This window comes from Pipistrellus hanaki (assembly GCF_964339955.1).
Source record: "Pipistrellus hanaki genome assembly, chromosome: 4".
NCBI lineage: Eukaryota > Metazoa > Chordata > Mammalia > Chiroptera > Vespertilionidae > Pipistrellus > Pipistrellus hanaki.
In genome coordinates, this window is record NC_140506.1 from 22,716,078 (window position 1) to 22,728,769 (window position 12,692).

Below are 12,692 nucleotides of genomic sequence, written 5' to 3' on the forward strand. Positions count from 1 at the left end.
ATCAGGGTGGGCTCTAATCCAAAATGACTGGGGGAAAGGGGAAAATTCTGAGACAGACACATGGGGAGAAGGCCATGAGGCATGCAGGCAGCGATCAGGGTGATGCTTCCACAATCCAAGGAACCCCAAAGATTGCCATCAAACCACCAGAAGCCAAGGGAGAGGCCTGGAACAGATTCTGCCTTAGTCTTAGAAGGAACCACTAGGAACCAACCCTGCCAACAACTTGAACTCAGAGCTCTGGCCTCCAGACCTGTGAGAGAATACATTTACGTTGTTTAAGCCCACCTGGTCTGTGACATTTGCTTGCAGTAGGCCCAGGAAATTAATACAAAAGTGGCATAACAGACCAGGATGACTGTTATTAGGCAGAGAAAAGCAGCAGTGTGGACATCTCCACTGCTGTCAGAAACTGGGCCTTGCAGGCGATATAGGCAGTTACAGGAGTAAAGAGAAACAACCTAGTAAATGCTGAAATAACAAACAAAAGACATAGGAGAGGGCGCAGCAGATGAGCCATAAATCAAAACTGCAGAAGAACCCATTTCCCTCAATTATTTGGAAAGCAAGTTGCTGCCAGGTTCTACCCCCACATACAAGAATAACTTCTCGAGGAGTTACATTCATAGTGGAAAAGTGCTTCTTCCTTTGTCTCCTTTCCCTGTAGCCTTTAAATAATAATAAAAAAAGTCATTTATTGAGCTAGTTTGCATATACTTGGGACTCTGAGGAATATGTAAGTTTAGGTTCCTGTCCTCAAAATGTCTAAAATATAATCGGGAAGCTTAGGTATGAAAAATAAATTTTAATGACAATTCAGGAAATTCAATGTCAAAATAAAGGCAGACAATAGCAAGGACATAAAGAATAACCATGTGCTACTTACTTCCATGACTGTCTCTAAGCTGACTGGAACTCCAGCGTAAAGTAATCCTGAATAGTTGGGGTGACAGTTTCATCATTAAGTGCTGCCTTCTGCAAGAGTTTACTACCTATTTATCCTTTATTAGATTCAGAACATTTCTTCCTATACTCAATTTTCTCAGAGGTTTCTTTTTTTAATTAATCATGAATTTGGGTTGCATTTTATCAAATGTCCACTTTTTAAATCTACTGGGGGTATTTTTCTTTTATACTCTTTCATGGACTTAATTATAGAAAAGATGTGAAGATGTTTAACCATTCGTGCAGTCCTAGGAAAAGGCCCGTAGATCATTATAATTTTTTGCAATATGAAATGTGACAGGTTGTATTATCTGAGAATGGCTTCAAGAAGACTTTCCATGTTACCTGTTCTTCCAACAATGTGATTTGCTTCTTCCATGGACAGGTTGGGTTTAGGTTCCCTCTTCGGAAATCTAAATGTGTCAAGGCTCTTGGTGGGACTTCTAAGGGTAGGTCATAAAAGGTAGTGCAGCTTCTGTCTGCTTCTCTTGAGCAATGTGCTCCTGGAATCCAACCATGATGAGGTGAGAAACCCCTAAAAGCCCACAGAGAGACTAACATGGAGGGGGACTGTGGTCTTTAGTCTACAAGTCAGCTGAACTCACATGGTGAGCCAGCCACATTGAAAGCAGATCCTTTAGTCCCAGTGAGGCCACCACCACCAATGTGACAAGAAGTTGTGAATGCCATGCACAGGCTACATTGCAGATTTGGGAGCAAATAGGAATACAGTGGTTGTTTTAAGCCACTAAGTTTTAGGGAGGTTTGCTATGTAATAATAGATAGCTGACACACGATATTTGATTCAATTTGCTTATGTTTTATTTAGGATTTTTTATTCACCCACTCTCAGAAGGAAGATTGCACTATATTTTCTTTTCTTCCTTCCTCCTACCCCACTGTCCTTGCCATCTGATTTTCATATCAAAGTTACACAACCCTTTAAAAATGAGCTGGGATGTGTTCATTTGTTTAGACAATCTAATGCAAGAAGCTGCCAGGGCTTGATGCCTTTCAGTTCTTTAAAAGAGAATTTGCCCACTGACCAGTTTATTGAAAGGTTAGGATCTATTCTGACTTCCTAGTATTTATTAAGTTAATTTTTGGTAGTTTCCTAGAAACTTTTCAGTATCTTCCAAACTTTCAAAATATGAATATCAAAACAAACAAACAAAATATGAACATCAAGTTTCACTGTAAATGGATTATGTTTCATCATTCCATTCTCTTCCTTCTCTCTGCCTCCCTGATGGGACTTGCCAAAAGTACATATACTTGGCTTTTCAAGTTTTCTTTACTGTTCATCTTTCTAGCTCCTGAAAATAGAAAGAAAACTAGTGAAACATTTTTATTTTCATCAGTATATGTCTTTGCTTTAATCACTCCTTTCTATATAATTTTGAGCTTTTGATTTTTATCTTGCTCCTTTATTTTTCTTTTGGAGTTGAAACCATAGCTTATTGTTTCCTGGCTATTTTCCCTCAAAGTATCACTTTAGAAACAAAGCCAAAGTTTGATAAGAAGAACTTGTTATTCAGTTCCAAATATTTTACAATTTCCCCTTTAATTAAGATGACATATAATGTATCAACCAAACTGAGATAATTGATAGTGAGTAAAAGGAAGTGCTATTAATAATTATACCAGAGTTAGACATAGATGTAACTTAGGTTTTATTAAGTATGTCTTTATGACAGGTTTAAATAGGATTTTGCCTTTACAAATTCAGATGTATGTACACCCATAAATGATTTCAAAGAGTGTGTTTTGGTTTTCAAATATCTGTGTGGGTGTGTATGTATATCTAAAAAGCAATCAACTTCATTGACTTCCACTGTTGTTACATTGAGGTCCCAAAATCTGGTCTACGTAATAAAATTTAGAATTTGCTAAAACTATCTTTATGATCTAGCAAATGGTGAAATGTTATAAATATTCCATATGTGATTGGAAGCAATTTGTTTTCAGACTTCACTATTTCTCTCAGATCACATTTATTAATTATATTATTCAAGTTTTCATATTTTTTAATATATTTTTGGTCCACTTGATTTATTATTTTTCTGATACAGGTAGTCCAAATTTCTTGTTATGATTATGGATTTTTAAAAAATATATATTTTATTGATTTTTTTACAGAGAGGAAGGGAGAGGGAGAGAGAGTTAGAAACATCGATGAGAAAGAATCATCGATCAGCTGCCTCTTGGACACCTCCTACTGGGGATGTGCCCACAACCAAGGTATATGCCCTTGACCGGAATCAAACCTGGGACCTTTCAGTCTGCAAGCTGATGCTCTGTCCACTGAGCCAAACCGGTTTTGGCTGATTATGGATTTTTTAATGGTCCCTCATAATTTGTCAAATTGTGGGCTTGATATTATAAGACTATGTTGTTAATTGCTTCAGTTTGACATTAGTATATTATCTTGGTGAACTTTTCCCTTTATCATTAAAAAAGTTAATTTAGCCCAGTTGGTGTGGCTCAGTGATTTACCATGGATCCATGAACCAGGAAATCATGGTTTGATTCCCAGTAAGGACACATGCCTGGGTTGCAGGCTCAATCCCTAGTTGGGGGGCATGCAGGAGGCAGATGATCAATATTTCTCTCTCATCATTGATGTTTCTCTCTCTCTCTCCTTTCCTCTCTCTCAAATACATAAAAATATATTTAAAATAATTAAAAAACCATTTTACATTTCCATTAATTTTTAATATTATATGTTTTAACAATTTTCTTTTGGTTGCCTGGCATATCTTATTCTAATTTTCCCCTTTATTTTAACTTTTATGTATGTTTGTTTTAGGTGTTCATTTGAAAAACCACATAGCTAGATTGAAATAGCAACAAAAGAAAATACTTCCAATCTGAGAGAATCTCTCTTTTAAACTAGTAACATTTGTTTACATTAATCATGATATTTATCTTTAATTCTTTCATCTTATTTTGTGCTTTTTTGTTTCCATGCTTGTTCTGTGCTTCACTTATTCTCTTTTTCTTATCTTCTATCAAATTGTTTTCTTTTAGCCCTCTATTAGTTTGAAAGTTACATATTCTACTACAGAGATAACGTTAATTAAAAAACACATATTTAATAAAACCTAAGTTGCATCAATATCTCTCTTTTTTCTTACAATATTGAGAAATAGTATTAATTTCATATTCTGACCTTTCCCCAGATATACTTATTCCTTTTCTCAGATATTTTATTTCCACTTTGTTTTAAAATTCCCCTGAAGTTAATTGTCATTAAATTGGGATGGAGGTGTTTTACATAACATTTCTGTGTACTCAGAGTGGGAACAAAGACTTCCCTTGTCAGTTCTGTTCACCACATGGATTCAGTCCCTGATTCAGTAAGTTTACAAATTACCTACCTTCTCTGAGTTTCCATTTCTGGTAACAGCTGGGAGAAGGTTGCAGATTATTTAGAAAAGGAGCGTCTTCAGTTTTTTTTTTGATTCTAAGAACTGAAAAGTACCAGTGTTGAATATTATGATATTCAGTAAAATGAAGCACTCTGGCTTGAGGAGTTGTCAGGTGAGTGTATGAGCAAACATTGGATAGTCCTAGAAGAATGAGCAGAAGAACTTCTTAAGTGCAAGAGTGATGTGATCAAAATGGAAGTTCAGTTTACTAAAAGCTTAGTGAAGTAGGAAAGATGATTCTTGACAGGGAAACCGCATGGTGTTTTATTAGAGTTGGCCCAGGAGGTAATTGCCTCACCTAGGCAGGTGGAAAGAATTAGGGAGGGAAGAGCTGAGTGAGAGATCATCCCCTTCCTGGGAAAAGCAAGGTTTAGAAGAGGTGGTGGCTAATTGCATACAAGAGGAAAGAAGGGAAGCTATCCTCAAGGATTCCAACTGAGGGGCAGTGAAACTGCCTTTATTGGTTCCTTCATGAAAACGTTAGGGTTTTCATCCAGATGGGGGTTTGTGAAGATGCTGCATTGTGTGGAGCATGGAGGGGACCAAGACCTCTGGTGGGACTGGCAGCAGTTAGTACTAGAAGGCCTCAGTTGTGACATTAGGGTTTAAGTCCAGGTGAGTCGTCTTGGCTACTAATTTATTCACTTGGGGATGGCAAGACACTACTGGGAAAATCACAGGTCTGAAGACCAGCTTGAGCAGCCTTTCAGGCCTGCTGGATCCTGCACAGCATCTTAAGGGTGTATGAAGGAGAAGCTGAGAGAAGCCTTACCAGCCTCCCCCAACCTTTGCATAAAGAAATGCAGGAAGGGATGGTCTCCAAGATCTTAAAGATGTGTGGTGGTGTTGGGGGTGGGTGGGTGGGTGGGGGGAAGACGCAGGGTTTCCACTTTCTTCATTGTACTTTTATCTGTTTTGGTTTTAATTATTTACAATGATAACATGTAATTTGTATATCCATTTTAATTGTGGGTACAAGCTACTCTCCCCGAGCCCTAGCTGCTGAGCTTTTCCCCTTTTCCTCCTGTTATTTCCTCTAACCTCAGGTAACTGTCAGATCCCTTTGTGGCCCTGGCTGCACGCTGGCAAGTCCTGATGACTGACACCTGGGTGTCCGCTCACCGGTGCCGCTAAAGGCTTCTGGGCGGGGCTTAGGTAAGGCCCGCCCCTCCCGCCCCAGGGCACTCCAGGATCCAGATCCCGCCTCCTCCTCCCGCGCCTAGAGGAACCGGAAGTGGTGGTAGGCTCGGGCGGAAGCGGGAAGCGGCGGGGCCGGACGTCGTCAGTGGAGGTGCAGCCGTCTGCGGGACCATGGCGGAGAAGTTCGACCACCTGGAGGAGCATCTGGAGAAGTTCGTGGAGAACATCCGGCAGCTCGGCATCATCGTCAGCGACTTCCAGCCCAGCAGCCAGGCCGGGCTCAACCAGAAACTGTAAGTGGCGGCCCAAGTCCGGCGGCGTCCGCTCGGGGAGCCGGCATGGGGGTTGGGGATGAGGGATCGAGGTCCGAGAGCCGGGAGCCAGGGGTCGGGGAGCGAGGACCAGGCCCAGAGGAAGTTCCTCCTGGTCCTTCTCGGACTCCTCCCGCTCCATACTGTGCGCCAGGGCGGGCCGCAGCTGCCGCCTGTTGCCCGCCTCCTTCCCGCTTTGCCTTGCTGGGACATTGGGGCCCAGGTTCTCATGCCAGACAATACAGTTTCTGGACTGGGGCCACATTCATTATCTAAGCCTCGCCCTGCGCACTTGTGACTCCCAGGGTTTCCTCCTGAGGTCTGGGGAATTCAGAGCCTGCCTCAGCGGCATAGGTCTGAATATGGAGGAATTGAATGGAGGGGCGATGAGAACGGCCGCAGACCGTTTTATTAACGAATATTTTTTGGCAACAGCGTTGTTCTGGCCGTAGCGTTAGGCCCTGGGATGGACCAAGACAAACACACAAAGAGAATGCTCTGGAGAAGAGCTCACAGCTTTATAGGGAGGATGGGCTTACAAATATAATTGCAACCATGTGTTACATACTCAGAACTGTGGAATTAGCCCGGTGATGTAGGAAGGCTCCCCACCAGGGGAACTAAAATTCAACCAGGTAGTGATGGCATTCTTTCCCCCACACTTGGATGATGGGTTCTTAAGCTGGGGTCCACTGCCCCATGTGTTCTCTGAAACCCACACACAAAGTCACATGCACATCACGGTAATTGTTTTTGAGAAAAGGTTTATATTTTTCATTAGATTCTCAAGGGGGTTGGTAACTCGTTTAGGAAGCAAATCAACAGAGATCTGATGATGTTTTGTAATTCCGATACGTAACCAAAAAGTTATGAGCTATGTATAACACTGCATGTGGAAGGATCGCTTTTGTGGGTGGTGCTCATGGTATCATGGAGAGTTAACCAAATGCCCCCATTTTTGCCTTTCCCCCCAGGAATTTTATCGTGACTGGCTTACAAGATATTGATAAGTGCAGACAGCAACTTCATGATATTACTGTACCTTTAGAAGTTTTTGAGTAAGTACCATTTCTGATATTCATTCAAGTATAAATAATTCTTGTTTAATTGCAGTGTAATGACTGCTTCAGTCATGGATGTTTTAGTGCCTGCTGCTATGTTGTAGGCACAGCCTAGGTGCTTGGAGATATGCCAGTGAAGAAAATAAGCAAATACATCTACCCACATGGAGTTTTCTGTTCTGATGGGATTAGCAATTAAAAAATCTCAATGTTGTTGAAAAAGAGTTACTTGTGAATAGAGGTGTATGAAATGTGGAAAACATCATAGACCCGCAAAGTTTTGTTTAGCTAGAAGGATAGCCATATAACTTTCCTTTTCAACTTAAAAAAAGAGAGAAAAGAGGTAGAAAGTCTTAAGTGGGTTGTATTTTTAAAAAATTATAGCCAGAAACAACCTGAAAATTAATCTGGTCTAGCATCTCTGATACTGCTACTTATGGGAGGTGGATACACACACACACACACACACACACTCTGTTGAAAAAAATGTTTCTTAGGCCAGGTAAGTTTGGGAAGGCTGTTCACAGTTTTCTACAGGAGTTTATATGTGCCTACCACAGTTATGGCCCAGAGAATGCATCCAGGAAATAAACTTCTTACATTTCTTTAATCCAAGCTTTATCACACTGTTTTGGTTATCACACCCTTGATTTCACAGGTGAAGAAACTGGTAAGTAACTACAGTGGGCTATTTACTAGTGAGTGTCAGAGTTAATTCTAAAATCCTGGACTTGTCCTTCCTCAACCAGTGCTGTTTTCCTGACAGACAGCCTCTCCCTGCTGGATCTGGCTCCCATCTACAAAAGCATGCTAGCCCTTTTTGTGGTATAACTGCAAATGGAAACCACCAATTTCCTTGAACAATAAAGGAAGAGCTGTTGTTATTTTACACCCCCAGAAGTTAGAGCTACAAGTCCAAGTAACAACAGCCCAGCAGCCGTCCACAAAGATAGGACACTCAGGCTGCAGTTTGCACAGGTTTGGCCCCATCCTCACCTTTTGGCCACGGTGTCATGTTTTCTCAGTCAGCCTCACTGAGTTCTCTGGCTTCAGGTGGGAGAAGGTCATGTACATGTGTTACAGCTCTGGACTCTTGGTGATGATGCCGGCTTGTGAAGTGTGGGAAGGTGAGGCTACTTTGTCTTCCTCAGTGCTCTTCTGGTCATGGATGTGCAGGATGGGTGTACTGACAGGTGCAGGTAACTACTCGAGTCATTAAAGAGGGACGAATGAGAGTAAGATGATGGGGAGAGGTTGCTAAAGGACAGGGGAGGGGCCTTAGCCAGCTCAGCCACAGTCCCAGCCCCAGCAGGTGGGCAGAAGGGGCAGTGGAGACTCACTTAGGGAATTGGGAATGGGGTGGCCTCGGGGCTCTAATAAGCAGTGCTACAAACTGTTAGTCATTTTTGCATGAAGTAGGAGTTTCCAGGCTCACCGTGGCCTTCACATACACTTGGCAGACACATTGTGTCTGTAACAAAGATAAAGATGTAAGTCTAGGCCCTTCTGTCCAGCACTTCCTGACCTCAGAGGTTGTGTGTTGGCAGAAGTGGGGGCCAATCTGAATATTGCTGTTGAGTGGTTATTTAGGACACTTGAACCTGTAAGGTTTCTTTTTCCTCCAGAAATGGACAGATTTTGTTTAGAATTAACCATAATTCTGCTTCCTTCATTCCATCATTTCAAAAAACATTGCAATACAATGGAATTTCTAGAACTTGTGATTTATTAATTTTTGCTGTCTGCCATGATTAGAGGCCAGTTTTTATGCCGTTAACAGTAACTTAACAGTGCCTTCCATCTGAAGTGATACATTTTCTTAACTGATGCATTAAAATACATAAATCGGACTTAGGTGGTAGTGGTAATTTTTGTTTCTTTGTAATGAATAATTCAACTTAATTCAACTTAACCTTGATATGAAGGTCTTCAGGGAACAGAAGTAGGCAGGTGGCCTACAGCTGGTAAAATGTGCATATTTATCTAGGCAGTATGCTTAGTGAGATCTTTGGGATAATGAATATATTTTGGAGACAAGTGTTGAAAATTTCAAGAAACAGTTTTATACTGTTAAGAAATTATTGGAGGGAATCCCTGTCTGTTAAATTCAAGTTACTTAGGTTATTTAATGGAACCGAAAGAGTGGAACAGTTTTAAAAGCAATCTTGGGGTGAGCAGGGCCCAGCTATCTACTTGCAACTCTCCCCTCTTCGAGCAGCCCAAGGTTCCCCCAACAGAGGTTCCCCAAGGGGACGGGGACCTGGAGTGTAGGCTGCATCTTGGAAGGCCCTCCTTGGCTCTCCCATGTTTCTGGGCCAGAAGCCCTAGCCCACTTTTAGTTCTCTCTTACCAAGAGCTTCCTAACCTTGAAGATTGTGAGGATGAGAAGGTAATGGCCATGAAGCCTTTGGGAGGCATCGATGCTGCACATGTGAAGTGGTGTGGCTGTGGAGCTTGCCAGGTTATTAAGTGATCATTGCTTGATTTTATGAGTTCATGTAATTACAAGAAATATGAGAGCACATCATCTATTCTTTTATAAATGAAGGAATCCTAACATACCTGGTTCCTCGACACCGTTTCTTCTGAACAGGCCATGTGAAGTTATATACAACTCATTTTTTTTCTTCCCTTAAGAAAACTGAGACTCGATACCAGCCAAGAGAGTGTTTATTAGATGTTTCCTGTTTCCAGATATATAGATCAAGGTCGAAACCCGCAACTCTACACCAAAGAGTGCCTGGAGAGAGCTCTGGCGAAAAATGAACAAGTTAAAGGGAAGATTGATACGATGAAGGTAAGGCTCCTATAAACAGAAAACGTCAGGACACAAAGCCTTAAAAGGCAAATTTGGCTAATAGACTTTGCGATTCTTTTCCATTTTTGGTAAAACATCATCTATTTTATTACGTTACACAGTTGAGATTTCTGAATTGTATATCAGGTAGTAAACAATTTAAATATCATGATGCCTTCTGTTGGGACTTTTCCTGTAATTGTGGTTCTTTGGTTTGGAGGAGTCTTGAATCCTCATTCTGTTTTTCTTCGCGGGTGCTGATCTCCAGCTTTTGACTCCAGGCTCCTTTATACCATATTCCCTGTCACCCAGTTCGCCACAGAGAACCTGCTCTGTTTCTTTGCTGTGATCAGGTCTAGGAAAGGTCTGATGAGGCATGTACAACAGGAAATATGTTTTTTTTCTTACTTAAATTCATTCAAATGTGGTCCCAATTGGAGCCTGTGTGGTTTGTTTTTCCCCTCTAATTGGATGGTGCCATCCTTTTCTGGTTTCCCATTTCTGCTGGTGTCATACAATGAGCCCTCCTGCCTCTCCATCCCCATTCCTGATTCTGGCCCAGCCACATTATTTCCATTTTTGTTGTGACCTCTTAGGGTCAGACAGTGTGAGGAGCAAGCAGAGAGACACTCAGGATGACAGTGACAGGTGTCACCTGTGAGACTTGTCTGAGACTTGAGTCACTTGTCTGAGACTTGTGAATGTCACTGTGCCATCCCATGGCTTGCCTTTACCCAGTGCGTGTTTATTATCCTGTTGGAGTGCAGTCTCCTGTGTAAGTATTACATCTTTGTTTATATCCACACAGCTTCTTAGTGTAGCTTATAAGAAAGATTCTGAGGTGCTGATAGGTACTTAACTGCCTTTAAGATTAGCATACAACAAATGTTAAGCAGATAAGTAAGGTCATAAAGCCATGGCATTTGGTGTAGACAGGTTTCCAGGTGCTCTGAAAGCTTTGATTGAGCTGTTTGCACACAGTGTGTGTGATGTGGTTCAAATAATTAATTAAATATTATTTGAAGATTCCTGTTACGTGTGCTGTGTGCAAAAATCATTTCCACCTGTGTGGCTGACTCCCTATAGGAAGGCTTGTTTTCACCTAGAAGCAGGAGGGAAGAAGATGTATTTGAAGGTGAATTTCTCTTTGCTGTAGTTCTTAATGTACCTGTAACATAGTTGGAAGTGTTATTTGTAGCTGGTTCACCAAGTATTGCATCCATGGGCAATGGTCATGCTGCAATGGGACATGGGTTTGCATGAGGGCAAAGCAGATTCTGTTCCATTAGAGGGCTATAGGGGTGGGAGTAGACTTTAACTTGGGTGATGGCCCACAAACAAAGATGTTTGACAGTGTACATTTTTCTCCTTAGAAATTTAAAAGCCTGTTGATTCAAGAGCTTTCTAAAGTCTTTCCAGAAGACATGGCTAAATACCGAAGCATCCGAGGGGAGGACCATCCCCCATCGTAATTTCATCCTTCCTCTTTGAACATCCAGTGCTGTGAGTCACCATGACCTTTAGGCAGCTTGTGACTGAGCGGCCTCAGAGACAGGAGGCCTAGAGGGCTTTGTAGAGCTGTGCTGCCAGCGGCCCCTCTTTGCAGAGGGCTGGTGAGCACACATTTTTGAGCCTGATGCATTTGATCCTATATGGCAGAATTATCTTGGAAATATTAAATATGGTAGGTAAAGTAAAGTGTTTAAAAATATTACCTAAGACTTTTCTGTTTGCGTACTTTTTCATTTTATTATGATGTCAAAGAAAGCTAAAAAAAATTAAAGAAAAGGTTTAATATGAGAAGTACTGGAATTGGTTTTGTATTTTATATTTTCAAGTATAGTGCATAAAGAATGTGTTCAATGTGACTGTTTACATGGATTTCAATTAGACATAAGCATATAATAAAGTCTTAAGTACTTATATGACTTACTCCATGTAATTATTTTATAACATTTTTACAGTGTAGTGCAGTGCATCTTGTAAACAGTCAGTTATTACTTCCCGAAAGTGTGAATAATATTCATAAAATTTGTTCTTCTGGAAGTGGATAATGGGATTTACGCTTGTTCAGTGTTGCCACACTAATTTTCTATAGTCCTCAAGCTCTGAAATAACGAGGTATTAGTTTCAAAGGCAAATGTTCATCTATGGGGGACATCAGTAATGTCCCAGGGTAGTTTATTGTGTTATTATCAAATAAAAAAATGTGTGAATGGCTTGTTGAAGTATTATTGTAGTCAATGACGACCCAGATGCTAACTACTGCTATTGTCACTTGGTAACCCTGAACAACCAGATAGCCTGCTCTGTTTCTTGTCACTCGCCTGTACAGAAATAACCTTTCCGTCCAGGTGACAGAGGTACCATTGATCCAAGGAGTGACAGAGCATACAAATGCTTGATTCTTTAAAGACCCAGCGATGTTAGGTGGCAGCTGTCCTTTTTAAAAATGCCACAAACCCAAGAAGCTGCATAGGAAAAAGTGAATACATTTGGCTAAATGTTAAAACACCCCAAACTAACATGAAGTTACAAAAACACAATATAAACCTCAAAGACAAAAAGCTAAGGAAAAATATGGCTATGTATGACAAAGGGCCAAATATCTATTGTATATAAAGCTCTTAAGTAATAAGAAAAAGGTTAACTTATGAAAGAATAGGCAGATGTTCATCGTTAAATTATTTATAATAGGAAAAAAAGGAAAAGGAAAAGCAGTAAGTTGAACATACATAAATAGTAGCTAGATTAAATTATGGTTTATCCATTTGATGAGTACTACACAGTGATTAAAAAGAATGAAAGAATAAAGAATATATGCAGTGATAAGGAGAAGTTGCCAATATATATTGTTATTAAAAAACAAGTTTGTTCAACAAGCATTAATTAAGAGTCTACCTATGGTAATCTAAGCTATATACAAATTGGAGTGAGTGTTTCTTCAAGGTTATCTGCCCGCTGGTGGGACCACTGGGGAGCTTGTGAAAAATGCTGATTCTGGGCC

The 12,692-nt window shown here is 40.8% G+C and overlaps 1 protein-coding gene across 1 annotated transcript; it reads left to right on the forward strand.

The window, feature by feature from the left end:
• The first annotated feature begins 5,598 nt into the window (after positions 1 to 5,598).
• On the forward strand, positions 5,599 to 11,903 carry MED10 (mediator complex subunit 10). The gene is made up of 4 exons (XM_084881663.1): positions 5,599 to 5,809; positions 6,802 to 6,885; positions 9,583 to 9,685; positions 11,059 to 11,903. The coding sequence occupies exons 1-4, from the start codon at positions 5,688 to 5,690 to the stop codon at positions 11,155 to 11,157; spliced, it is 408 nt and encodes a 135-aa protein (XP_084737789.1). The 5' UTR covers positions 5,599 to 5,687; the 3' UTR covers positions 11,158 to 11,903.
• The last annotated feature ends 789 nt before the right edge of the window (positions 11,904 to 12,692 follow it).

Excerpts from the sequence above, each read along its gene's own strand:
- MED10 (XM_084881663.1), top strand. The coding sequence starts at position 5,688 with ATGGCGGAGAAGTTCGACCACCTGGAGGAGCATCTGGAGAAGTTCGTG. Across the intron at positions 6,886-9,582 it reads GTACCTTTAGAAGTTTTTGA|ATATATAGATCAAGGTCGAA; the intron begins GTAAGTACCATT and ends TCCTGTTTCCAG. Across the intron at positions 9,686-11,058 it reads GGAAGATTGATACGATGAAG|AAATTTAAAAGCCTGTTGAT; the intron begins GTAAGGCTCCTA and ends TTTTCTCCTTAG.